At 50.2% G+C, this 24,622-nt stretch overlaps 1 protein-coding gene across 5 annotated transcripts in view; it reads left to right on the top strand.

The window, feature by feature from the left end:
* Nucleotides 1–24,622, top strand: part of ZNF423 (zinc finger protein 423) — a 319,514-nt gene that overhangs the window by 185,824 nt on the left and 109,068 nt on the right. For all 5 annotated transcript variants that reach the window (XM_036880775.2, XM_036880774.2, XM_057493430.1 and 2 more), the window contains 2 exons: nucleotides 1,821–5,035; nucleotides 10,926–11,010. In XM_036880775.2, coding sequence (XP_036736670.2) covers nucleotides 1,821–5,035; nucleotides 10,926–11,010 — 3,300 coding nt within the window. The remainder of the gene's footprint in view (nucleotides 1–1,820; nucleotides 5,036–10,925; nucleotides 11,011–24,622) is intronic.

Here is a 24,622-nt window from a genome sequence, read left to right as displayed (position 1 = left end):
GCTGGCAGAGGCTGCATCTTCCCCTTCCAGTCCGAAGAGTCCCGTGATGGGACGCCCCCAAAGGAGCAGGCGTCCTCACCCAGGGAGGATGTCTGGGAGGTGCCGCATGCCAGGCTGCGTGGCTGGGCTTCAGAGGTGGGGAGGCTGCTGGGAGGGGCAGGACTCTGGGCGGGAGCTTTGGAGAGCGGCGTCCTTCCAGGCAGAGCTTTGCCAGCAGTGCCAGCTGGGGTCAGGTAGAACTTCACACAGCCAGGGCTCTGGGCCCGGGCGGGCACTGGGGTGGTGGGGGGTGCTAGGAGCAGTCTGAGGGACCCCTCAGACCCTGCAGCTGGGCTTGCTATCTCTTAGAGGTTTGGGGTTGGCCTGGGACAGCAAAGGCAGCTATGAGAGCCTAGGGGTCTGGGCCCTGCCTCTGGTTGCGGTGAGTGTGGTGGTGTGTGTGAGTGAGTGTGGTGTTTGTGTCTGAGTTCGTGTGTGAGCTGTGGAGTGATGTGAGCTGTGAGTCGATGGGCGCAAGTGTGTGTGTCAGGGCCCGCCCATGCGTGGGGACGTGGGCCGCCTGATCTCCCTTCTGGAGGAGCTGCCTCTGGCCGTGAGGCTTTTTCTGAGGCCTAAGCAGGGCCAGCTGGGGGCCAGAGAGGCAGGGGCAGTGGTTTATTTCCTCGGGGTTCAAGAGCAGGGTCAGTGCAGCTAAACCTGAGCTTTTGTTTGTCTTTCCCCTGCGCGTAGCAGCCTGTGGTCCTTTTCATTCATTATTAAGTTTTAAATCCACCTAACACGAAACTTGAGCCGTGGAATCCACTCACTGCTCAGGCTGGCTTGATTCAACCCCCACTGGGCCTCTGGGAACTTCACCGGCCCTATTTGCTAGGGCCTTTGTTTTCCCAGAAATGGCCAGCCTCTAGTTTGTTTAGTTTTTTAGCAAAGGAAGGCCTTGGGGACAGGTGGCCCCTCCCTGGGCTTCTGTGCAAGGAAGGCCTCCTCCTGCCTGCTGTGGGGGGTTTAGGGGCCCATGAGGCTTTGGACTCTCTGGCCATCTGAGTCCTGGTCTGTCCTTGAACCACTGTGCCATTCGGCCATCTCCTGGGGTCCTCCGTGGACTTGGGCAAACCTAGGGGTAGAGGGAGAGCTAAAGAAAGCAACCACCTTGGGATGGTCTGGGCTGGGAACCCTGCAGACCCTCAAGGGCTCTTTGCTGACTCCCTTTGGTCTCTCGGGTCTGATGCACTGTGTTTGTGACTCTGCACATACCTCTGCTGGCTGGCGAAGCAGTAGTTCCAACTTCACCAGTTGTCCCTGTCCCCCCACAACCCCAAAGAATGTGGTACTGCTGAACCCATTAAAGTGAACTTTATTTTCTTGCAGTTTTGCCTATGTCTCTAAGGACTAGTGGGATTTCCCATTGGGACTAGGAGAAGATGGGGGTCAACCCGCAGGCCTTGATCAGGTGACGGGGCTTGCCTCCTTCTCGCCTACGGGATTGATGGTCTGTGAAGTCATTTCTGGTGCATTTTTCCAGACTGTGCCCCCACCCTCACATCAGGGAAGTGGCCGTCGAAGCGTGGCCCAGGCAGGTGTTGCTGAGGGGAAAGGCATGTCCCCTCCATATCCTGCCGTCCCTCTGCTGTCCCCCTACAGACTGAGGGCCCTTACCTCCACTTGCTTCCGGTCCCCTGGGCTCCCTCCCTCCACTCCCCTTCCCGCGGCAGTTGGCCAGCTGCACAGCCTCAGCCCACGAGCTGTCGAGAAGCTGGCTCTGTCCTTGTTTCTCGGCGGCCCTGGGAATTGCCTCTAATCTCCTTTCTGCCTTCCCCCTACAGATGGTGACGACGACCCACAACTCTCCTGGGTGGCCTCGTCTCCCTCTAGCAAGGATGTTGCGTCACCCACGCAGATGATTGGAGATGGGTGTGACCTCGGCCTGGGTGAGGAGGAAGGGGGCACGGGTCTGCCATACCCTTGCCAGTTCTGCGACAAGTCCTTCATCCGCCTGAGCTACTTGAAGAGACACGAGCAGATCCACAGCGACAAGCTGCCATTCAAGTGTACCTACTGCAGCCGTCTCTTCAAGCACAAGAGGAGCCGTGACCGGCACATCAAGCTGCATACGGGCGACAAGAAGTACCACTGTCACGAGTGCGAGGCGGCCTTCTCCCGCAGTGACCACCTCAAGATCCACCTGAAGACGCACAGCTCCAGCAAGCCTTTCAAGTGTACCGTCTGCAAGCGTGGTTTCTCCTCCACCAGCTCACTGCAGAGCCACATGCAGGCCCACAAGAAGAACAAGGAGCACCTGGCCAAGTCAGAGAAGGAGGCCAAGAAGGACGACTTTATGTGTGACTACTGTGAGGACACCTTCAGCCAGACTGAGGAGCTGGAGAAACACGTGCTCACCCGCCACCCCCAGCTCTCTGAGAAGGCCGACCTGCAGTGCATCCACTGTCCCGAGGTCTTCGTTGATGAGAACACGCTGCTCGCCCACATCCAGCAAGCCCATGCCAACCAGAAACACAAGTGCCCCATGTGCCCCGAGCAGTTCTCCTCAGTGGAGGGCGTCTACTGCCACCTGGACAGCCACCGGCAGCCGGACTCCAGTAACCACAGCATCAGCCCCGACCCCATGCTGGGCAGTGTGGCCTCCATGAGCAGTGCCACACCAGACTCCAGTGCTTCTGTGGAGCGCGGCTCCACCCCGGACTCCACATTGAAGCCACTGCGGGGCCAGAAGAAGATGCGAGATGATGGCCAGGGCTGGTCCAAGGTGGTCTACAGCTGCCCCTACTGCTCCAAGCGGGACTTTAACAGCCTGGCTGTGCTGGAGATCCACCTAAAGACCATCCATGCAGATAAGCCACAGCAGAGCCACACGTGTCAGATCTGCCTGGACTCCATGCCCACCCTCTACAATCTCAACGAACACGTCCGCAAGCTGCACAAGAACCACGCCTACCCTATGATGCAGTTTGGCAACATCTCTGCCTTCCACTGCAACTACTGCCCCGAGATGTTCGCCGACATCAACAGCCTGCAGGAGCACATCCGCATCTCCCACTGCGGCCCCAACGTCAACCCGCCTGATGGCAATAACGCCTTCTTCTGCAACCAGTGCTCCATGGGCTTCCTAACTGAGTCCTCCCTCACAGAACACATCCAGCAGGCCCACTGCAGCGTTGGCAGTGCCAAGCTGGAGTCTCCAGTCGTGCAGCCCACACAGTCCTTCATGGAGGTCTACTCCTGCCCCTACTGCACCAACTCACCTATCTTTGGCTCCATCCTGAAGCTCACCAAGCACATCAAGGAGAACCACAAGAACATTCCGCTGGCCCACAGCAAGAAGTCCAAGGCAGAGCAGAGCCCGGTATCATCTGATGTGGAGGTATCCTCCCCAAAGCGACAACGGCTCTCAGCGAGTGCCAACTCCATCTCCAATGGCGAATATCCCTGTAATCAGTGTGACCTCAAGTTCTCCAACTTTGAGAGCTTCCAGACCCACTTGAAGCTGCACCTGGAGCTACTGCTGCGGAAGCAGGCATGCCCACAGTGCAAAGAGGACTTTGACTCCCCGGAGTCCCTCCTGCAGCATTTGACAGTGCATTACATGACCACATCCACCCACTACGTGTGCGAGAGCTGTGACAAGCAATTCTCCTCGGTGGATGACCTGCAGAAGCATCTGTTGGACATGCATACCTTTGTGCTGTACCACTGCACCCTGTGTCAGGAGGTATTTGACTCCAAGGTGTCCATCCAGGTGCACCTGGCAGTGAAGCACAGCAATGAGAAGAAGATGTACCGCTGTACAGCCTGCAACTGGGACTTCCGCAAGGAGGCTGACCTTCAGGTGCATGTCAAACACAGCCACCTGGGCAACCCGGCCAAGGCACACAAGTGCATCTTCTGTGGGGAGACCTTCAGCACCGAGGTGGAGCTGCAGTGCCACATCACCACGCACAGCAAGAAGTACAACTGCAAGTTCTGCAGCAAGGCTTTCCATGCCATCATCTTGCTGGAGAAGCACCTGCGGGAGAAGCACTGCGTGTTTGATGCTGCGACTGAGAATGGCACAGCCAATGGGGTGCCCCCTGCTGCCACCAAGAAGGCTGAGCCTGCTGATCTGCAGGGCATGCTGCTGAAGAACCCTGAGGCACCCAACAGCCACGAGGCCAGTGAGGACGATGTGGATGCGTCAGAGCCCATGTATGGCTGCGACATCTGTGGGGCGGCCTACACCATGGAAGTGCTGCTACAGAACCACCGGCTGCGGGACCACAACATCCGGCCAGGCGAGGATGATGGCTCTCGCAAGAAGGCAGAGTTCATCAAAGGCAGCCATAAATGCAACGTGTGCTCGCGGACTTTCTTCTCGGAGAATGGGTTACGGGAGCACCTGCAGACGCACCGGGGCCCTGCCAAGCACTACATGTGTCCCATCTGTGGCGAGCGGTTCCCCTCCCTGCTGACGCTCACTGAGCACAAGGTGACCCACAGCAAGAGCCTGGACACGGGCACCTGTCGCATCTGCAAAATGCCCCTGCAGAGTGAGGAGGAGTTCATCGAACACTGCCAGATGCACCCCGACCTACGCAACTCACTCACAGGCTTCCGCTGTGTGGTCTGCATGCAGACAGTCACCTCCACGCTGGAGCTCAAGATCCATGGCACCTTTCACATGCAGAAGCTGGCGGGAAGCTCGGCTGCATCCTCCCCCAATGGCCAGGGGCTGCAGAAGCTCTACAAGTGTGCTCTTTGCCTCAAAGAGTTCCGCAGCAAGCAGGACCTGGTGAAGCTTGACGTCAATGGGCTCCCCTATGGCCTCTGTGCCGGCTGCATGGCCCGCAGTGCCAATGGACAGGTGGGTGGCCTGGTCCTGCCCGAGCCTGCTGACCGGCCCTGTGCCGGCCTCCGCTGCCCTGAGTGCAGTGTCAAATTCGAGAGTGCCGAGGACCTGGAGAGCCACGTGCAAGTGGACCACCGTGACCTCACGCCAGAGACCAGTGGGCCCCGGAAAGGCGCCCAGACGTCGCCAGTGCCCCGGGTAAGAGCGTGTTCCCTGCTCCTTGAGGCTGCACTGACCCCCACAGGAGCCACCCATGCTGAGCTCTGTGTTCCCGGGTGGCGCTCCCTCCAGTAGCCCAGAGAAGCAGTGCTGTCGTGCAGCGGTCAAACATACCACTCGGCAGTAGACTGAATCTGACCCCCTGTTGCCACTTGCCTTCCAGCTTTGTAACATGGCATATATTTCTTACCTCTCTGGGCCCCATTTGACAAGTGCTCATCTGTAAAAGGGGAATAATAATTGTCTTGACTTGATAGAATGGTTAGGAGGGGCCTGTGGCGTAATATAGGTAAAGGGCCTAGTGCATTGGCTGACACACAGTGAGCACTCCATGAACGATGGTGGTCATCTTTGTTATTGATCTGGGGCAGACTTATTCACTTGCTTGTTGAGCCTCCTTCGGCAAATCACTTTGCCCAAAGGCCCGCTGAAACAGAGAACTCCTTTTAGGGGCGCTAACACTCCACCCTCTCAAGGCCTTTTGACTGAGCCGGGCTCCTAGGCAAGGGTCCAATAAGACACCCATTAAGGTCCTGAGCACAAGCAGTGGTCATTGCTTCCCAGCTCTGTCTCCCCTTGGCCTCAGCTTGCTGGCTGGCCAGTGTGGATGGACTAGGAGAGCACGTGGGCTCTGGAGTCAGATGAGCTGGGCTAAAATCTCCCTCTTCCAGTGCCCACCTGTGCTTTGACCTCTCTGGGCCTCTTTCCTCACCTGTAGGGCCAGAGGGTAATAGGAATAATTGTAGTAATAGCACTAGCCATAAACGCAACAAAACACAGTGTCTGTGTCCAAAGTTGACATCCCCTGGGAGGCACTGGGGGCCTTTCCAGTTACAGCCTGTATCTGTTCTGATTGGTCAATGTCTGTTCGTCATCAGTTGTTGAATATCATGAGTATTTCCCATGCTGGCCTCAGCATTTTGCTCTGAGGATTAAATGGGTAAAGGAAGTGCAGGGCACATGGTAAATATCACTTGATATTTTCCCCATTTATAATCACAACTCATTTATTGAGGGATAAGGTTGTGCCACACACTTTATGTCTATTGAATCCTTGTGACACGTACTTTGCAGACAAGTAAAGGGAGGCACAGGACAGTTAGGTAGTTTGCCATGAGCTTCCAGCTTTCAAGAGGCGGAGAAGGGATTTGAACTCATGTAGTGTGTGGTGCTGCAGCCTGGCTCTTGACTGATAGTCTACGCATCACCTGTGAAGCCCATCCTGGTTGCAAGGGGGGAGAGGCTAGCTGTGGGGGGCAGTTGGGGGGTGTCTGGGAAGTCAATCACACTCAGGCTGTGGGACAGTGTGATGGGGCTAGGCTCCTGCACGCCCTCCTCCCAGGCACACACCAGCCCCATCCCTGCCTCTTGGGCATTGCTCACCTCTGTTCTGGGGTGTCTGCCAGCCCTGGGACTGCTTCTAGTGCCTCCGACCTTTTGGACTACCAGAGCCTCTGCCTCCCCTGTCTCTCCCTGGATCCTGCATCCAGCACCACTCCACAAAGCCCTACTGTGCGGGCACAGGTTCCGGTACCGTTTCCACAGCAACAACAGAGACTCCTGTGCCCTGTTTCGGCAGAGGGGGATCTGGGCTCAGAAAGGTGGTACCGTATACCCAAGGATGCACAGCTGTGTGTGGCAGTACAGAGATTCAAACCCAAAGGGGCTTGTTTTCTGCGAACGCAGTAGGACTTCCTTTCCCTGTCTCAGGCCTTGTGAGAGAGGAGTGAGCTGACAATCACATCGAGAAGCTTGGGCAGATGGGCCATTTGTGGAAGGGAGCTAGACAAAGCCTGGGTACTCCCCGGCGAAGGCACAGCCTCTGGGGCCTTGCACCCTGCCTGGGCACGCCTAGGGGCAGGGGCCCAGCTGTCTGTGAGCCCACTCCGCCCTCCCCCAGGACTCACACATGTAAAAGCAGACTCTGGGGACTGCATCGGGGCTCAGGGGCTGGCAGACTGGGACCCTTGGGAGTGTAGCCATAGCAACCAGCTCTCAGAGGACTGGGTTCCTGTGGGGCGGAGGCTGCTGTTGGCTGGAGTGTGAGGCTCTGAGGTTTCCTCCTCCCCCGATTATGGGTAATAACAATGTAACCCCAATCCTGGCCAGTGTGGGCAGAACGCAGCCCTCCCTCAACTCACCAGATCCTCACAGTGCCAGGTAGGGCAGTCTGGGTGTTCTCACTCTCCATCTTACAGTGGGGTAAACAGGCATCCAGGCTAGAGGGCTTGTCCAGGTCACACGGCTTTCTGTCACGTGGCCCAGAGCTGTCCAGGGCAGCCTGGGGCGTGGAGCTGAGAATGGCAGCTCGGACAGGGGGCTCCGGAGTGAGGCTGCGGGATTAAATCCCAGTTCCCTTGATCCCCAATGTGGGGCTTTGGCCAGGGGGTTTAGCCTCTTGAAACTTTTTCTCCATCCCTAAAGTGGAGCTTGTAAGGTGACCATGAGTATTCAATAAACAGAGCCTGCACGTAGGTGTTCGGTGTGCTGTGATTGCGATAATGGAATAGCGCAGCTCTGGCTGTCTCCTCCTTTCCCATCTCTGCCATTCTCAGAGGTGTTCTCTTTCTGCCCCGCACCCCTCTTTGAGGTTGCTCAGGGCCACGCTGGGGGAGGCAGCCCTGGCCGCAGGCCCTAGCACCTCAGCTTTGGCCCTCCTGGGCAGGGGCCCGGGAAAGGGGCTTACGGCAGAGGAGGTGCTCTGAATGCCTAATTGTATCTTTCTGTACTCATGTCTCCCAGTAGGGGCTGAAGCTCCAGAGAGGGAGGGGTCTCTGGGGGAAAGAGAGGGAACAACAGACCAAGAAGAGGTGTTGGGGTGAGTCCTGGGAGCTGGGCAAAGTTGCAGGAAGGAGACAGGGTGAGAAAGTCTCACCAGTACTCACTCCCACCAATGTGGAGGACCAGACAGCCCTGGCTGGGTGCCTGCTAGTCAGGACTTGGGCACCCCTGGCCTTGCATGCAAGGCCGAGAGGATCTTTGCTTGGGGCACATGGGCATCATGTACCTTAGGGAATGTTGGTGCTGGTGATGCTGTGTGTGAACGCACATGTGTACACATAAGAGCTGCATGTGTGTATGTGAGGGTGTGAGTGAAGGTGCGACTGGGCATGTCCTCTTGTTACAGCTGTTTGTGCATCTGGGAGTAGTGGGTGTGGCCATCAGGGTTCCGGTGAGAGAGGCGAAAGCCTTTGTGTCTCTGTGGGTGAGCCTGGATATGTCATCCTGTGTGAACGTGTGTTCCACGAAGACGTGTCACTTCTCTGAGGGTGTCACACCTCACTCAGAGGGTGCAGGTGCTGGGGAGGTGGGAGTCTGTGGGTGTGCTCACGAGGACCTGGTGTGTCGATGGTGAACTGGGGTGAGGGAGTATACATATGTATGCTCACATGTCTGTGTGTATGTCCTCCTGTGCACATCCATGCGTGTGTATGTGTGTGTGAACCCCAGGCTCTTCTGGTTAGCAATTCCTCTGACCCCTTCTTTGGGAATCCCCTGGAGCCTGTGTCCCCACCAGGAATAGCCCAGTTGTCTGCAGTCCTTTTTCTGCCATGGAGGGGTGGCCACATGGTAGAGGAACATTTGGGGGTAACCTCTCATCCTGCCCAGGCCCCTGGTGATTTATTTGCCAAGCACAGCAAACCCACTTCATTCACCTGCCCTTAGGAGGAACAACCCAAACCATCTCATCATGGATTGTCCCCTGCACTGGTCTGGACTAGTCATGGTTGTGGCCTCCAGAGACTTCCCCACAAGCTGAGCCATGGAGGGGGGACATGACCTCCCTGGTCCAGCAGGCCTGCCCTTGGGCTTCCTTGGCCTGGAGCTTCTTGGGGTGGGCTTTATTCTTGCATGCACTCTTCCTTCCCTCCCCCCTCCCTCCCTCTCTTCCTTTTGGCACCAAGGGCTCATACTTGCTGGCTGAGTGGGTCGGGAGTGGGGCACATGTGAGAGGGAATGAATGAATCTGACAATTGGAGAGACCCACAGTCATTGCTCTCTGTTGGCATGGACCTGGAGTGGAGCTGAGATGGGGGCTTTAGGGTCATGTACCCTCAGAAGACCCCATTCCCTGTGGTCTCTTCTGGTCTGTGGTGAGGCCAAACTCCCCAGTCCTGTCCTACCCCCAGACTTAACCCCATTCTTCCAGGGTGTTTCCATGCTGAATGCTTGCTTTGGGGCCCAGCATTGTGGCCCACACTGAGGACACACAGAGTCCCCAGGTTTCCCAAAACACTGGGGGAAAAGCCCACTGGTCTTGTCAGAGCAGGTGCTGGAGACTGAGCAGGGAGCTGAGAAGCTCCCAGCGCCAGCTATTCCAACTGTTTCTTTATTCACTTGCTCAGTAAGCATTTGCTTAGTACCAATCACAGTCATAATAAAAGTTCAGTTCTTAGGCACCCCCTCTGTGCTGGGCCCTGTGCTGGGTGGGAAGGTCCAGGACCTCTGAGTCACCTTCGGTTCTTTGTCCCTTCTGCCCTGGTAGAGTGCTTGGCATGTATTGTTTTGCAACCTTGGCCATTTGTTCAACAGATGCTTCCTAAGCACTTACTCTTTGCTGTCCATGGGACCTCACAGGTGGACAAAACACATCCTGGCCCTCTGGGTGCTCACAGTGCAATGGGGAGCAAACAAGCCAGTCAGCCATGGCAAACCCTGTGCTGACCATCCACATGCTTCTAACACGAGCTTGGCAGCCTGGGGAGGCCCGAACTCATTCTGCAGTGGGAAGAGAACGCTTCTCAGAAGAGGAGACATTCGAACTGAGTCCTCAAGGTTGGGAGGGTGTTCCAGGTGGGGGAAACAGCAGAGGCAAAGGCCTAGAGGCCAGGCCAGGCCCTTTAGGGGAGCTGCAGGTGTGTTTCGTGCCAAGGGAGGAGCTGAGACAGCCGAGCCCCCTGTGGTTCATCTTGCCCACGTAGCTGAGGGTTGGGCCTCAGTGCTGATTGCTCTTCCAGATGCCAAGGAAGGCCCATCATCCCAGGAGCGAAGGTTGTCTTCAGAAAGGTTGGATGATTTGAATCCCAGTACCACCCTTTCCCCTTCATAAAGACCCAGGGTCACAGCCCTGCCACAGGTACCACCACTTCTATGGGCAGTACCACCAGTGTCCGCAGGAGGTGGCTTCACAAACCACCCAGGCTTAGTTAAGCATAGTAACCTCTGCTCTTTGGAATGTGTCTTCAAGAATTCTGATGATCTCCATTTTTCTGCCCCCACCCTGAAAAGGCAGCTGGTAATTGCTTCCGGTGTGTGGAAACCAGCTGTGGGATCACCCGGGGCTTTGTGTGCTTAGGGCAGATGAGGAATTCCTCAGTCATCCCTGAGCACCAGAGTTGTAGGAGCAGTGTCTCCTGCTTGACCATGAGGTCCTTAGGGTGAGTAAATAGATGAGAAAGTAGGTGGGTGGGTGGTAAGAGATGGGTGGATAGATGGTTGGATGGATGATGGGTGGGTGAATGAATTGGTGGATGGGTGGATGGGTGTGTGTGTGTGTGTGTGTGTGTGTGTGTGTGTGCATGTAGATGCATGGTGGGTGGGTGGAAGGATGGGTAGATAGATTTGAGTATGCGTCCAGCAGGGCAGCCTCTCTCAGCTTCTTTTCCGTGGTTCTGCCACGTGCTCTCACCCTGGGATGGGGCAGCTTCCCCGGGGAGAGCAGAGGAGCAGCTCGCTTGCAGTGTAGCCTGTATCCCTTTGACCCAGCCTGAAGGGCTGGGTTCAGAGGCTGGTGGGAAGAGAATGGCCCGGAGAGACCTGCAAGGTGACCAGTCAGTCTGCGAAGTCTTCAGCCAGGACCTCTAGGAACTTTTGCTTCCTGCTGTTTTCTGTCTCCTGACTAATTCCTTTCTTTTTGGCTTCCAAACAGAAAAAGACATACCAGTGCATCAAGTGCCAGATGACCTTTGAGAACGAGAGAGAGATCCAAATCCATGTTGCCAACCACATGATAGGTAAGAGAGCATTTCTGCCACCTGTGCTGGGGCCACACTACTTGGGCTTGAAATGAGTGGCTCCCATCGTCATTTCAGTGGCTTTTAGGGTAAAGGATGGAGTCACTGCTGCTGTTTCTGAGACATTTCAATTTTTGACAGAAATATCAGAGCTGGAGTACTTTCTCCATCCAAGCCTTCTTGTCGTGGCTCCACTCGCATTACAATCAGACTTTTGACAATCCCTTCCATTTCCCAGCATAAATTTCCCTCCATTTCTGAAACGAAGTGCTTTCCAGTTGTCAAGCACTCAGGGGCAATTATGCTTCAATTTCGTATGTCATGACATTGAATAGATTTAACCGCTCACATTTCCCCACTAAATGTGATGAATTCCTCAGGCACATTGTCAAAACAGAATGCTTACAAAGTCATTTGTGTACTTTTCCTATTCCTCTTCAAGTGGTTTTGGGCTTTGGAAAATTTAGACTTTCTAGAAGGGGAGCTTTCAAAGTTCCATAGGGTTCCTGCTTGGCCCAGGGAAAGGCGGGCAGCTGTGAGGTCTTGCCAGCTTCTGGAGACAGGTCTCCTTGGCAACTGGGGATGCCCTCGCTGTGAGAGGGCACAGGTGGATTTCTGGAGGGCATGGGGCTGGCCCAGGGGCGTGGTGTATTTGTCAGTAAGGCCTCAGAGCTTATGGAATCCTGGTTCCCTGGGTCTGGTGGAAGTGGGATCACCTTCTCCAAGACCCTGGCAGCCAAGCAGTGAGACTTTAGTCATGGATTGATCATCCCGACTCTTACCCTCACTTCACTTTTCTTCCTCTTAACATTTTTTCATTAGTCTTAACAACAGACATGCCAACAGAGTGGTGTTTTACAAAACCCTTGACTACATCCATTGAAAAAATCCATTAGCTGCAGCATAGCTCAATGAATTGCCATGAACTGAGCACACCTTTGTATCCAACACCCAGATAAAGAGGAAGACCACATGCCAAAAGGCCCCCCCTGGTCCCCTCCAGACCCTTCCTCAACCAACAAAGGTCACCATCCTGATGTCTAACAGCATAGGCTGCTTTTGCCTGCTTTGCACAAGGTCATATAGTCTCAGCTCATTTGGGTCTGGTGTCTTTCATCTCATTCATATTAGTGCCTGTAGTTGGACATTGTAATATTCCACGTGTGAATACATCACCATTTATCTCTTTTGCTCTTGATGGGCCACTAGGTAGTTTCCATTTTGGAGTTGTTTCGAATAGTGTGCTGCACTCTCTGAAGATTTTTGTATGTGACTTTTGGTGAATATATGCATGCAATTTTAATGCACATCTCTAAGGCTGGAATTGGTGGGTCATAGGATATGAGCAGGTTCACCTTCAGTAGATACAAATAACTTTCCTAAGCAGTTGTGTGAAATCATGCTCCTACCATCAGTGTGAGAATTGCTCCACATCTGTGCCATCATCCATGTTTTCCATAAAAAGACAGATTGCAGAGGCCCTTCGTCAGTGAAGCTGTGCTCAGCGTGGTAGTCCCTGGCCCCCACCCAGCTGCAGCCTTGCTGTGCTCCGTGGGCCTGGGTGCCCAGGGCCTTGGACTGGCTCCCCTGAAGGGACCGACCCCAATTGTGTGATCTGTGGGGCTCATCTGAGGGTGAGGGGACATGGAGCCCACAGCGGGCAGGTATTGCCCCGGGAGTTCAGCCTGACAGGGAGATTGGTGGCTTTTTAATTTCTTCTGTTTGAAAGTACCCTGCTGAAGAAGAAGAAAACTACCCTGTCAGTCACAGGCTGCTGAGAATACTTTCATGGGAGTGTCAAGGAGGTGAAGATGAAGATATCTAAAAATGTTTGCTTTTGTAGCAGGTGTTAATGTGTGTTCCTGTTTGTAAGCATGAAGGGCGAGAGCCTGGCTAATTGGACCGCAGCGATTTCAAAGGTGCCTCCCCCTCCCTTCTCTCTTCCACCTTTCCTTTTGTGCAGAGCCGCAAGCCGCAAGCTGTGTGTCCTCAGGTGGAAGGCAAGGGATTTCCTCTGTGAAAGGACAGTTTGATGTGCACTGGGGCCTTTGTGTGAGAAGAGGGCCTGGCTTCTGTGGGAAGGAGCCCTGTCTGGTGGCTGGACAGGGCCCCTCACCCAAGCTGGCTCTGCAGTGCTGTGAGCTGGCCTTGTTCGTGGACACGTGGGAGCTGGAGGCCTGAGGAGCAGGCAGCAAGGAGCTGTCTTAGAGCCTGGGATTGTAGAAAGGTCTGTACAGGCTCTTGGTACGTGGCCATGAGGCATGGGCTAGGGAGCCCCTTGTGAGCCATGCCTCTGGTGGCAGGCAAGTAGCTCCTCTCGCTCTAATCTGCCTTTCCTGTCTGCTTGCCTTCCCTTGGCCTCATCACATCCAGCTATCCAAGGACACTGTCTGAGTGCCCGCTGCTTGTAGAGAGCTGCAGTGGTCTCTGTGGGTGTTAGAGGGCAAAGGGGACATAGCCTCTGCCTTTGGAGGCCTTATAGCATCTCATAGAGAACACCACAGTACACACAGCATGTGGTGAAGGGAGGTCACATTGGGTAGGGATGCTGACAGCTGCCATGCACTGAGCTCTACCACATGCCAGTATTTCATGTAGGTGCTAGTTTCCTGTCTTACAGAGGAAGTTTAATGACTACCTAAAATTTTTCGAGCCTGGAAGTAGCAGAGCCAGGGTCTGAATAAAAACCAGGCTCTCCACTATGCGTGACTCCCCTCCAAGGCCTGTGGCGGGAGAGACCCTGTGCTGCCCTCAGGACTCCTTGCCCAGGGGAAGGTGATGGGCATCCAGGTAAGCACGGTGCAGTGAGATTGGTGCTCCTGGTACAGGGACCACTTAATCCCAAGAGGTCCATCAGAAAGGCCTGGGTGTTGAAGGATGAGGAGGAGATTTCTCTGTGGCAGGCCCATGCCTGGCAGAGGGAGTAGCCTTGGCAAGGAGGGACAGTCACCAGAGAAAAAGGCCCTCAGAGGGCTCAATGTAAGGAAGACAGGGTCCTCGAAGGATGTGTTGTTAGGCTGGGAATACAGGGAGTAGCTCTTGCAGGAGGACTGTGGGCGGACCAAAGCTCAGAGGCAGGAGCAGAGGACGTGAGTTTAGGGGGCCAGGGGAACCCACCCAGGCCCGAGGGGAACCTCATGGTGGCGTCGTGGGCAGAAGGTGGGGAGGCGGCTTGGAGTAGGGCCACAGAGGGCCTTGAATGCCAGGTTAAGGGATATGGGGTGACCCAGAAGGCCAGGATCCAAATCTGGGGGCTCTTTGGCTGATGTTTTATTTGGCTCCTCTTGAAAAATCAGAAGAGGTGGCAGCCAGGGCCCCATTCCCACGTGGCACAATTGATGGGCATTAGGCAGCAGCTGGGACCATGTGCCCCCAGATGCCGTGGTTCCCACTAGTTCCTACTGTATTTTAGGGAGATGCTTTGCTTATCCTATGTGTGTCTGCAGCCTGGTCCCTGCTTATACACCAGGGAGCCACTGAAGGTTTTGGAGCAGAGTATGGCCTGGAAATGGCAGTGCTTTAGGGAGCTTTATCTGGCTGCAGTGTTGAGGAAGAAGGGTAAAGAACAGAGACCTGCCTGGTCTGGTCTAGGAGTGTGGAGAGAGGTGATATAACTTATATTTGGCTTCTCTGTGCACCTAGTTGACCCTGGCGGCTTGGGGAAAGTGGCAGGGGTGACAGTGGGAGGCATGAATTGTAGAGCCTGTCTGGGGGCTGGCTCTGCAGTCCCAGTAAAAACTGCTGGGCCCAGTATCCCTGTGGACAGCTTTCCCTGCTAAATGGCCTGAGTCCAGAGTGGCTGCCTGGAGCTGGCGGGGGTAAAAGTGCCCCTTAGTGGCACCAGGGGGATGCAGCGGGGAGAAGTGGCACTGTTCAGCTTGGCGGCCTTCTCATAAACTTGGGACACGGGGGGTCTGAGGCAGGCCTCCCCAGGGGCCCAGGCTGCTGGAGACCTCCCCTGGGAGACACTAAGCTGGTCTTTTTATAGCGGGGGGCTTTGTCCGTGGCATTGCAGCCTGCAGACCCTGGGAGTTATGATGACTCAGGGACATGTCTCCTTGGAAACATTTCCCGGCACCCTCTCTTAGCCGCTGCTGGTGAGGGAGTTACTTGGAGCTGAGAGAAAGGCAAGGGTCTTTGGAAGCCTTTTCAACAGCACGATCTCCTTTGAAATCCCCCCACGGAGAATGAGGCCCCCTTGACTGGACTTCCTCCAGCGTTTGAAATGGTTTTAGACACCCCATCCCCCAGCAGGCACATCAAACACTTGGCGCCGTCCACAGCTCTGTTCTGCGGCCTCCTGCCGGGACAACCTGGCTCCACCCAGCCACCCCTTCCGCACCTCTCACTGTCACCCACCCCTCCAGATTCTGGAAGGATGGCCCCCCTCAGAAAGTGGCTCTGCAGGAGGCCCTGCCTTGGGCTCCCTGGGGCCTGCTGAGCCCGAGCTGAAGGAGGGCTTGTGGGGGGCCTGGCTCAGAGGCAGGTCCCCTCTCAACGGTGGGGAGAGGGGGAGTGTCTTCCTGTGTGTGTTGAACATGTATGTACATGGCAAGCTCAGCCCTCCTTGGGCACCTGGGGCTTCAGACCCCGAGGAAGCCGATTTGCTGGGGGAGACCAGCCCTCTTCTCAAATGCTCAGCTCCTGTCTGCTGGATGAGGGGTCTGAGAACTTGTCCTTGAAATAATGAACTTGCTCTGACCCAGGTTGGCCTCAAGGGAGTGACTCAGCCTCTGGGCCCTGGTGTGCTTCTGCAGGGCTTCATGGACCTCTGGGGGTGGCCCAAAGAGGATCAGGGCTGGGAAGGGACACTCCTTGGGGAAGCTTGTCAGGAACGTTCACCCTCTGTGTCCTTGGAAAGTGGTTGTGGACCCTCTGGCAGGCAGCCAGGCCAGAGTCAGCCCTGTCCCGGTGGGGTATTAGTCATTCTGGAGACGTTATTTTCTTGGTCACGTCAGCTCCTTTCCCCGGGTGCCTCTTAAAGGCTGGGCTTTGCTGTCAGGGGTGAAGAAATTGGGGGCATTTGGAAGGTCAGCCTCTCTTCCTGCTCAGGCCTGTAAGATGCCCCTGTGCTGGGCTGGTGGTTCTTGCCTGTCCTTCCACCCAGCCCTTCCCCTCACTATGACAGGATAGGCCCTGGGTCCACATGTGTGTGTGTGTTGGGGAGGGAGATTTTCTGCCTTCTAATCTTTAGGAAGAACATCCCTGAAGATGGATTGAAAGCCACCTTGCAGACCAGGTACCACTCCTTCTGCAGCTATTTGCCTGCTCAGGACCCTTGCTGAAGACCTGGCCTGTAGCTTTTCGGAGTGGAAACAAGGTCTGGTGTGGACATCAGTGTCTCACCCTTGCACAAGGGAAATATGAAACCCCTCAAGTATAACTGAAGAGAAAAACACATGAAAAGGAAAAGGAAAGGGGGTTCCTGTTTACTTTCTGCTGAGAACACCGGCTGTGTTAGGCTCTTTCATGGAGCTTTTGATTCAGGTGATACCAGACCCAAAACATCTGTCTAACCTTAATATGTGATAAAAATGTCTCCCTCTCCCCCTGGAGATCACATTTCAAGTTCTGGAACTGTTCTGTTAGAATAACAAGTCTGTACAGAGAACCTATAATCCAATACTGTTTCTTTTTTCTTTTTTCTTTTGCAAAACCCCAAAGTCAGGCATAATTACTTGACCTTACCAGTCCCCTAGGGCAAGAGGACTCAGTTTCCCTGCCTTTGAATCTCATTGATTGGTTTAAGGAAGCTGTTGATCATGCACTTCAGTTTATGGAGAATCTATCAGTTCTGGATTTTAAAATAGTGGAAATTTTCTTGTTTACATAGATTTCTTTCTTTCTTTTTTAAGAGGGAGGAAAAGTTTGTATAGGTAGGATTTCCTCCAAATAGTAAACAGCTCGCTAAACATGATTGAGATCCTTGGTGTGCTCGGTGAGGGACCTCCAGCCCAGTTAGGGAGATAGTAACCTAAAATGAAAATATAATATAATATAATATATTTTATCATAATATCACAAGTCTAAGATAAGGAGGCTCAAAGGTCAAGTATGCTGCCCAACTGGGGCATCCAGGAGAGCTTCCTGGAGGAGGTAATACCTAATCAGTGTCTTAGAAGGTGGGAAGTAAGGTGGGAGGGGCATTCCAGGCAGAGAAAATAGCATAAATAAATTGATAGAGAAGAGGCCCATGTAGTACGCAGGGAAACTATAGATGCTGAGTATTACTAGAATCAATTGTGAGCAAGAGATGCGTGGACCACAGAAAAGATGGTGTAGTAGAGTAGGTGAGAGAAGATGAAGATGTTGGCTAAGAGGTCATGGGCTGGAGAAACAGGTAAGAGGCAAAACCAGTAGGACTGAGCAATTAAAGTTTGTTAGGAGAAGTTAGGAATGACTTCAAGGTCTCAAGTGACTAGGTTTTGGTTTACAGGTGGAGGTGAGATCATGTCCAAAGAAGAGCTATTGGGGGCTGGAAAAAGATGATGATGCTAGTAATGATCGGTGACATCTAATGAGGCTTAGTAATGATATCAACCAGGCCTTGTTAATGATATTGACACATGTTATACTCATGCTGCAACTTATGAGGGAGCATTGCTTTTGCCCCCTTTCATCCATGAGGAACTGAGGGGATTTATCCAATGTCTGTAAGTTGCAGAGGGGTGATTTGAACTCAGGCAGCGTGATTCCTCTTAAATCCTACACCTGAAGGCTCATCACACTTGTTGAGCTTGAGTTCATTCATGAGTTGACCTTGTATGATATGTGATGGGTGATCTGAGTGTCGGTGTCCCACCAGCAGTTGGCCATGTGGGGAGAGAGGCTTGGGCTGGAGAAAGGAACTGGAAGCGCTGGCATAGATGGCGAAGGCAGCTGGGAGGAATGAGGAGCACGGAGAACGTGGTGTCATCAGTGCCCAGATTCCAGAGTGCCTCTGGGCAACAGTGCAAAAAGCCACAGAGAGCCCCACGGCGGGTGCTGAAGAGGGTTTGCTGGACTGTCCTGGGCAAGAGCAGTGCAGGAATCAGAGGAAGGAATGAGTTGACAGGGGTTGGAGTGACTAGCAGTGTAGACTTGACTTTCCAGGTGCCAGGCTGGGAAGGGAAGGTGAGAAGCAGGAACCAGAAGGATCTGGGGATCACAGAAAACTTTTGTATTTTTCAGAGGGAGACACCAGAATATTTTTCCAGTCCTATGGGAGAGCACCACGAGGGAGAGGAGGAGGGATAGCAATGGAGCTAGTCCTGGAGGGGCAGGGACTGGGGCCATGGCCCAGCCCATAAACATGGCCTTCTCTTCTTGCCCTCCTTTACCATGGGCTTGGCAACCTGTATTGTTGAGCTGACTTTGTTGAATGCCCTTTATAGTCATTTGGCTGCTTGGGAGCAGCTGATACATGAGCAGTTTCCCTTGTATCTGTTTTTTGGCTGAGCCTTACTGTAGTGATGGCAGAAAACAGGGTCCCATGGCCAGTGGTGGCCCCAGGGCTTGGCTTCCTCTGCTTTGAGTTCCCAGTAGGTGTCAGAGTCTCACATTGGGCTCCAGACACCCAGCCAGGCCTTCCTTCCTCATGTGTCCTTGAGCCCAGGGGGAGGGAATGAAGGTCTCCCCCAACTGCAGACTCTCCCTTGGGGGAGTTGGCATGGCCATCACTGGCTGTCCAGTCTCACAGGTGCCCTGCCTGGTCAGGTTCCAGCTCCTCTGCTTGGGGAAACCGGGGTGGGGAGAAGGGAAGTGATTTCCCAGAGATACAGTACATTGTGAGCCTGGGTTAGAGTGAGAATCTGAGGTCACTGATGGGAGCATTTTCTATACAGAGACTCCTTTTGGAAGTTACTGATTATAGTTTCTCTAATCTTTATTAAGCACCAACTGTTTACTCATTTGGCTGTGGATGTGGTTATTAGTGAGAAATAGCGTGTGCACATGTGTGCATATACACATGCAGAATGGAGAAGACTTCAGTGAGTCACAGCAGTTAAGAGCACTCCCAGCGCATGGTCGTGTCACTTTATGGCTATATAAGTCATTTCACTTTTGTGTGCTTCAGCTGCCCATCTATAAAATACCCCCATCTTAATAGCACATAGCAATTTTGGCAGGACTTTTTCAGTGGCAAGTTAGAAACCCAACTCACATTGACTAAAGCATAAAAAAGAGAATTATTGGCTCACGTAACTGAAAAATTCCAGGATACCTTGGGTAACAGGCTTCAGGCATTGGATCCAGGGGTTCCAACAAAGTCACCACCAATCTGTCTTCTGTCGCTTAACTCCACTTCCTATTTGTTGTCTTCAATCCCTGGTGCAAGATGACAACCAGCAGCTCCTGGCCTAGAGTCCCAGCAGAGGGGCATGTGTTTCTCATCAGCAAAAAAGACCTCAGGACCAAGGCTCACTGCCTCAGGAGGCTCCTAAAGCCATCCACAAACCAGTCACTGCAGCCAGGGAGATGGAGTGGTTGATTGTGTCCTCCCTGGATGCCGGGGTGGGTCAATCCCCAAGAGTGAAAGTGAGGAGGGTGAAAAGAAAAGAAAGAGGGTACCTATTTCCATAAGAAGGGGGCAGCACAAGCAGAGGGTCACCATCCCGAACTTTTGGGGCTGTTAGGAAGATTAAATGAGTTATAATATATGAAAAGTGCCAGCACACCACCCGGCACGTGACCTTCTCAGTAAATGGTGGCTATTAACATTAATATTATTAATATTCCTGATATCAGTCCCAGTGGCAGGGACTAATTAAAGGTAATGATAAACATAATGACGGTAATAATGGAGGCTTTGTTTAAAGACAAATGAGCCCTCTGTGGCCATGCGAAGCCTGCATCCCAGGCGCCAGCTATCACATGGCAGCTCCAAGGATGCTGCTGAGGGCTTCCTGGAAGAGGAAGACTGGCCTTCTGCCTTTGTCAAGCTTCAAGGGGCTATGCCTGCAGGATAGATCCAGAAGTAGTAGTTTCACTTCCAATGATTATTCATTTACTCTTTCACTCATTTACTCATTCACTCAGGACTTTTTTCTTGAACACCTTCCACATGCCAGGCACTAAGCATGGATGTGGCAGCAAGCCAAACAAAGTTCTGTGACCCTAGAGTTAATGAGGAGCAAGAAAACAAATAAGAAATCCTGACTCTTTCAAATAGTAATAAGGTCTATGAAGAAAACAAAGGAGGTGCCATGGAGTAGCGAGAGCGGCATGAAAGCAAGAGTCAGAGCAGTTTTGGTTTCAGTCAGATGCATGACTGACCTGGACATCTGAGCCTGCTGGTCTGTAGGTCCTTCCCCTGTAGGAAGTGGAGGTCCAAGGCAGTGAGACCATATCATGGTGGCAGGAGCCCCAGGTGCTGAAGGGCTGGCCTGGGGTTAACTGGGTGCTGCTCCTAATGCCTGGAGACCCCCTCTTGGATGTGCTCCCAGGCTCCCTCTGGCCTGGAACGTCACCTGGAGATGCAAGCACCCACCCTTTTGACCTTTCTCTGGGTTTTGTGAGATCGCCACAGCGGGTTGTCTTGGAGACTTCCCCAGCTAATGCCTGCCTTTCCCCTCCCTTAAGGCAGTGCCCAGCCTGGGGCTTCTTTGTGGGGCCCTGGCATCCTTTTGCTGCTCTCTGGTCTCTCTGCTAAAGTCTTCTGTTTCTGTCTGTGTCCACCCTGCCTCTTTCAGTCCACAGTCCCTGGGGGGGCTCCACATGCTTTTAGGGTTTTTGATTTAGCAAATAAAAATACAGAATGGCTAGTTAAATTTAAATTCCCAATAAACAACATATATATTTTTATATGTGTCCCCAATGTTGTATGGAACATACTTATTCTAAAAAATTATTTGTTGTTTATCTGAAATATAAATTTAACTGGTCATCCTGTATTTTACCTGGCAACCCCATGCCCTCCCCACAGTCCCCATGCCTCAAGCCCATTAGCTTGGAGAAGAACAGTGGTGTTCTACCTCCTTTTCTTCTTTTCAAACTTTTCATGGTCCTTTATGCATCCTTATAACATTTTTAACTTAAACAAATTAAAACTTTTTATTTTGAGATCATTGTAGATTCACATGGAGGTTCACAGATAGATTTCTACCATACCCTTTATCCACTTTCCCCCAATGTGTCACAAGTAGGATATGACATTGATACAGTCAAGGTACACAACATTCCCATCACCTCAAAGATGCCCCATGCTGCCCTTTTATAACCATAGCCACTTGCATTCCACCCTAACTCTTCCTTAACCCCTGGAATCACTATTCTGTTCTCCAAGCCTACAATTTTCTCATTTCAAGAATGTCATGCAAATAGAGTCATACATATGTTCTCATCTCTGGGATAAATGCCTAGGAGTGTAGTTGCTGGGCTCTAAAGGTCGCATGTTTGACCTTTTAAGAAAATACCAAACTGTTTTCTAGAGTTCCTGTGCATTTCCCACTAGCAATCAATGAGAGATCAAGTTTCTCCACATCCTCCTGAGCATTTGGTTTGTCATTATTTTTTATTTTAGCCAATCTGATAGGTATGTAGTGATAGCTTATTGTAGTTTTAATTTACATTTTCCTAATGATTAATAATGTTGAGCATCTTTTCATGGGCTTATTTGCCATCTGTTTATCCTCTTTGATGAAATGATTCTTTATATCTTTTGCCTATTTTCTAACTGGATTGTCTTTTTACTGTTGAGTTTTAAAAGTTCTTTATCTGTTCTAGATACCAGTTCTTTATCAGATATGCGGTTTGTAAATATTTTCTTTCACTTTGTAGCTTGTCTTTTCATCCTTCTTAACAGGATCTTTTGCAGAGTTAAAGTTCTAAATTTTGATGAAGTCTAGTTTATCAATTTTTCCTTTTATGGCTCATGACTTTGGTACCCAGATTAAGAGCTTTGCCTAACTCTAGATCCCAAAGATTTTTTCCTACTTTTTTCATAGAAGTTTTAAAAATTTTATATTTTACATTTAAGTCCATGATTCATTTTGAGTTAGTTTTTATATAAGCTATGAGACAGTTCTTTCTTTTTTTTCTCCTATGAATGTCCAATTACTCCTGTATCATTTGTTGAAAAGACTGTATATAATTCCTCCATCGAATAATTTCTGCACCTTTGTCAAATATCATTTGGGCATATTGGTGTGGATCTGTTTCTGGGTCCAACTGATCTATGTGTCTATCCCTCTGTCAATAGTCTTGATTACTGTAGCTACATAAGTTTTTCAATCAGCTAGGCTAAGTCCTCCTTTTTCATTGTTGTCTTCGAAATCATTTTAGCTATCCTAGGTCTTTTGCCTTTCCATACAAATTTTAGAATACTCTTGTCTATATATACAAAAATTGTTGTTATAATTTTAATAGGAGTTGTGTAAAACTATATATTGATTTGGGGAGAATTGACATCTTTACTATGTTGAGTCTTCCAATCCATGAACATGGTATATTTCTCAATTTATTTAGATTTTTTAAATCTTTCATTATACATACTAGTTTTAGACATGTTTTGATAGATTGACATCTAAAAATTTCAGTTTTTGAGTGATTATAAATGGCATTATATTTTTAATTTTGGTGTTCACTTGTTCATTGCTAGCATATAGAAATATAGTTGGTTATTGAATGTTGATTTTGTACCCTTTGACTTTGCTCAACTCATTTAATTGTAGTAGTGTTTTCTTTTTTTGTATAGTTTCCATAGAATTTTTGATAATTGGATCATATGCAAATAGGAGCAGTTTTATTTATTCCTTTCCTATCTGTGTGCCTTTTATTTCCTTTTCTTGCTTTCTGCTCTGATTAGAACATCCAGCACTATATTAAATAAAAATGGAGGGAGTGGATATCTTTGCCTTGTTTCTGAACTTGGGGGGAAAGCATTCAGTTTATTATCATTATGTATAAAAATAGGTGTAGGGTTTTTGTAGATATATTTTATCATTGAGGAACTTTCCCTCTATTTCTATTTTCTAAGAGTTTTTTTTATCATAAATGGATGTTGGGTTTAATTTAAAAACATTTTTTACTGCATCTATTTATATAACTATGTGATTTTTCTTCTCTAGTTTATTAATACAGTGAATTACATTGATTGATTTTTCAATTTTTGAAATAACCTTGCTTTCTTGGAATATACCCCACTTGGCCATAATGTATAATTCTTTTTGCTAATATTTTGTTAAAATATTTTTTGTCTGTTTATGAGTATGTTCTTCTCTTGTTCTGCCTGGTTAGTTTTGGTGTTGGGCAATACTAGCTTCATAAAATAAATTGACAAGTGGTTCTCTTCTATTTTCTGAGAGAAATTAGAGTTGGTGTTGATTCTTCTTTAAACATTTGTTAGAATTGTCCAGTGAAATAAACTGGGTCTGGAGACTTACTTTTAGGGAGATTTTAATTATGAAATCAATTTCCTTGATAGTTACAGGGCTATTCAAATGATCTATTTCATGTTCGTTGAATTATGGTAGTTTGTGTTTTCTGAGGAATTGGTTTGTTTCATCTAATTTGTCAAACTTATGTATGTTGAGTTCATAGTATTATTTTATTATTTTCCTTTTGATGACTGTGGGGTCTGTAGTGATATACTTAGGTCATTCCCAATTTTGGTAGTTTGTATCTTCTTTTTATTATTATTATTAATCTTATTAATATTGTCAATTTTATTGATTTTTTTCAATGAACCAACTTTAAAAATTTGATTTTCAATATCGGTTTTCTGTTTTCAATCTAATGGTTCCTGCTCCTATCTTTATTATTTCCTCCCTTCTGCTTGCTTCAAATTTATTTTGCTCTCATTTTTCTACATCTTTGAGGTGGAAGACTTTTCTCTTTTCTAATGTATGCGTTGAGTGCTGTAAATTTCCCTCAGTATTAATTTAGCTGTGTCCCACAAACTTTGATATGTGCTGGTTTTATTTTCATTTAGTTCAATGTATTTTATATAATATTTTGCTTGTACTTCATCTTTGACTCATTGCTTGGGAGTGTGTGGTTTAGTTTCCAAGTGTTTGAAGGTTTTCCTGTTAAAAGTTTCTAGTTTGGTTCCATTCTGATTGGAGAAAACACCATGTATGACTTTAATTCTTATAAGCTTATTGAGATTTGTTTTATGCCCCATGATATGGTCCATATTGCTGTGTTTCCCAGGCACTTGAAAATGTGTATTCTGCAGTTTTGGGGGTGACATGTTCAATCAATGTCAGTTAGATATTATTGGTTGATGATGTTGTTGAGTTCTTCTGTATCCTTGTTTTCTATCTAGTTGACCTATCAATCACTGAGTGAGAGGTATTGAAATGTTCTACTGTAATTATGGATATGTCTATTTCTCCTTTTAGTTCTATTAGCTTTTGTTTCACCTATTTTGCATACACATTTAAGACTGATATGTTTTCTTGATAGATCAACTCTTTTATCATAATATAGTGTCTCTTTCTGTCTCTGGTAATTTTTTTTCTCTGAAGCCTGCTTTGTCTAATATTAATATAGCCCTTCTGCTTTTTTTGTTTCTTATTAAGGTTTACAAGATGTGTCTTATTCCATCTTTTTGCTTTTAACCTGCCTACGTTGTTGTATTTTAAGTAAGTTCCCTATAGATAGAATACAGGTGGGTCATCTGAGCCCGCCA

Source organism: Manis pentadactyla, chromosome 15 (genome assembly GCF_030020395.1).
Source record: "Manis pentadactyla isolate mManPen7 chromosome 15, mManPen7.hap1, whole genome shotgun sequence".
NCBI classification, from domain to species: domain Eukaryota; kingdom Metazoa; phylum Chordata; class Mammalia; order Pholidota; family Manidae; genus Manis; species Manis pentadactyla.
This window is presented reverse-complemented; position numbering and strand designations above follow the sequence as displayed.